At 46.6% G+C, this 2,246-nt stretch overlaps 1 protein-coding gene across 1 annotated transcript in view; it reads right to left on the bottom strand.

Moving 5' to 3' along the window:
• The window catches only part of MARS (methionyl-tRNA synthetase), a 26,800-nt gene that overhangs the window by 13,489 nt on the left and 11,065 nt on the right, over window positions 1-2,246 (bottom strand). The window contains exon 9 of the mRNA XM_011988627.1: window positions 444-465. Within this exon, the coding sequence (XP_011844017.1) occupies window positions 444-465 (22 nt within the window). The remainder of the gene's footprint in view (window positions 1-443; window positions 466-2,246) is intronic.

Genomic DNA, 2,246 nt, shown 5'->3' with positions numbered 1-2,246 from the left:
AAACAAGTGTAGATCTTTACAGAGTAAATTTATTTGTGTGGCATAAACCGACTATATAAACATGGAAGGGTGATGGCTAATGGAGGTTGATCTGCCCGCCTCAGCCTCCCAAAGTGCTGGGATTATAGGCGTGAGCCACCGTGCCTGGCTTTTTTGTTGTTGCTTTTTTTTTGAGACAGTCTCGCCCTGTCAACCAGGCTGGAGTGCAGTGACAGTCTCAGCTCACTGAAACCTCCACCTCCCAGGTTCAAGAGATTATCCTGCCTCAGCCTCCCTAGTAGCTGGCATTACAGGCACACACCACCTCACCCAGCTAATTTTTGTATTTTTAGTAGAGGTGGGGTTTTGCCATGTTGGTCAGGCTGGTCTGAACTCCTGACCTCAGGTGATCCGCCCGCCTCAGCCTCCCAAAGTCCTGGGATTACAAGTGTGAGCCACCACACCTGGCCCCAAGTGAGTTTTGATCTGAGTTTTTGAAGGTGAGAAATTATAATTCTCTCAGGACCTCTCTCCTGAACTCCATATGCCTAATATCCAACTGTCTACCTAACTTCTCTGCCTGGATATCTAACAGGCATCTCAAGCTTAACAAACCCAAACAGTAGGGCTGCATCCCACCTGAAAGCCTGTTCTCCTCACTCAAGTTCACAGATGGTACTACCATCTACCCAGGCCAAAAACCTACAAGGCATCTTTTTCCTGACCATCCCAAATTCCAGTCTATCCAACTCCGTAGAGTTTACCTCCAAAAATATACCTCAAGTCTATTTTTGAATTTTCCATTTCTAGTGCTACTAACCTAGTGCAAGCCACCATCATCCCATTTCTGGGTTGTAGCCTTGTAGCCTCCAAATCCTTCTCCATACTTTTTTTTTTTTTTTTTGGGAGGAGGGAGGACAGTCTTGCTCTGTCACCCAGGCTGGAATACAGTGGCAATCTTGGCTCACTGCAACCTCCACCTCCCAGGTTCAAGAGATTCTCCTACCTCAGCCTCCCAAGTAGCTGGGATTACAGGTGTGTGCCACCATGGCCTGGATAATTTTTGTGTGTGGTTTTTGTTTTTTTTTTTTAGATAGAGTCTTACTTTGTAACCCAGGCTGGAGTGCAGTGGCGCAATCTCGGCTCACTGCAACTTCTGCCTCCCAGGTTCAAGTGATTCTCAAGCCTCAGCCTCCCAAGAAGCGGGGATTACAGGGGTCCGCCACCACACCCAGATAATTTTTGTATTTTTTTAGTAGAGACGGGGTTTCACCATGTTGGCCAGGCTGGTCTTGAACTCCTGACCTCAAGTGATCTGCCCAACTCAGCCTCCCAAAGTGCTGGGATTACAGGCGTGAGCCACCGCACCTGGCCATTTTTGTATTATTAGTAGAGACAGGGTTGCCATGTTACAGCCAGGCTGGTCTCGAACTCATGGCTTCAAGTGATCCACCCGGCCTGGCCTCCCAAATTGCTGGCATTATAGGTATGAGCCACCATGCCCAGCCTCTTCAACATACTTTCTTTCTTACTTCCCTGCCATCCATTTTCCACAGAGCAGCTTGTCATTCAACCAGAATAAAATCTAAATTCCCACAAAGGCTTCATAGGCCCTGGTGATCTGGCCCCTGCCTGACTCCCACCTCATCTCTGTCTACCCTTCTCCTCACTCACTGTGTTACTGCTACACTGGCCTTGCCAATTCTGCCTTTTCAGCTCTTAGCTGCCTCATGGCCTTTGCATTTCCTAGTCCTTCTGCTTAGAACATCCTTAATCTCTTATTGCCTGGCTTGCTCCTAATTCTTTGGTTAAACTCTCAGTTCAAATGTTACTGCCTCTGAAAGGCCTTCCCTATCTACCTAAATTAAATATTCCCCCAGAACTCACTCTCTATCACATTTTCCTGGCAGTTTATTCTATATCATTTCCTTATTTAGTGTTGGTCTCCTAACCATACTAAATAAAAGTCTGTCTTGTACATTGCTATATCCCCAGCACCCAGAACTGTAACTGGCCTATTCTAAGGACTCAAAAATTTTTGTTGAATAAATGAATGAAGAAATAAATTAACAAATGGCTAGAAGAGAAGGTATTTATGGAAGAGAGAAGATCTAAACAAATGTAGATCAGGTGGTGTGATACAAGACCAAAGGTTGGGAAATAGAAACTCAACTTGTCGGCCGGGCGCGGTGGCTCAAGCCTGTAATCCCAGCACTTTGGGAGGCCGAGACGGGCGGATCACGAGGTCAGGAGATCGAGACCATCCT

This window comes from Mandrillus leucophaeus, unplaced genomic scaffold (genome assembly GCF_000951045.1).
Source record: "Mandrillus leucophaeus isolate KB7577 unplaced genomic scaffold, Mleu.le_1.0 Scaffold332, whole genome shotgun sequence".
NCBI lineage: Eukaryota > Metazoa > Chordata > Mammalia > Primates > Cercopithecidae > Mandrillus > Mandrillus leucophaeus.
This window is presented reverse-complemented; position numbering and strand designations above follow the sequence as displayed.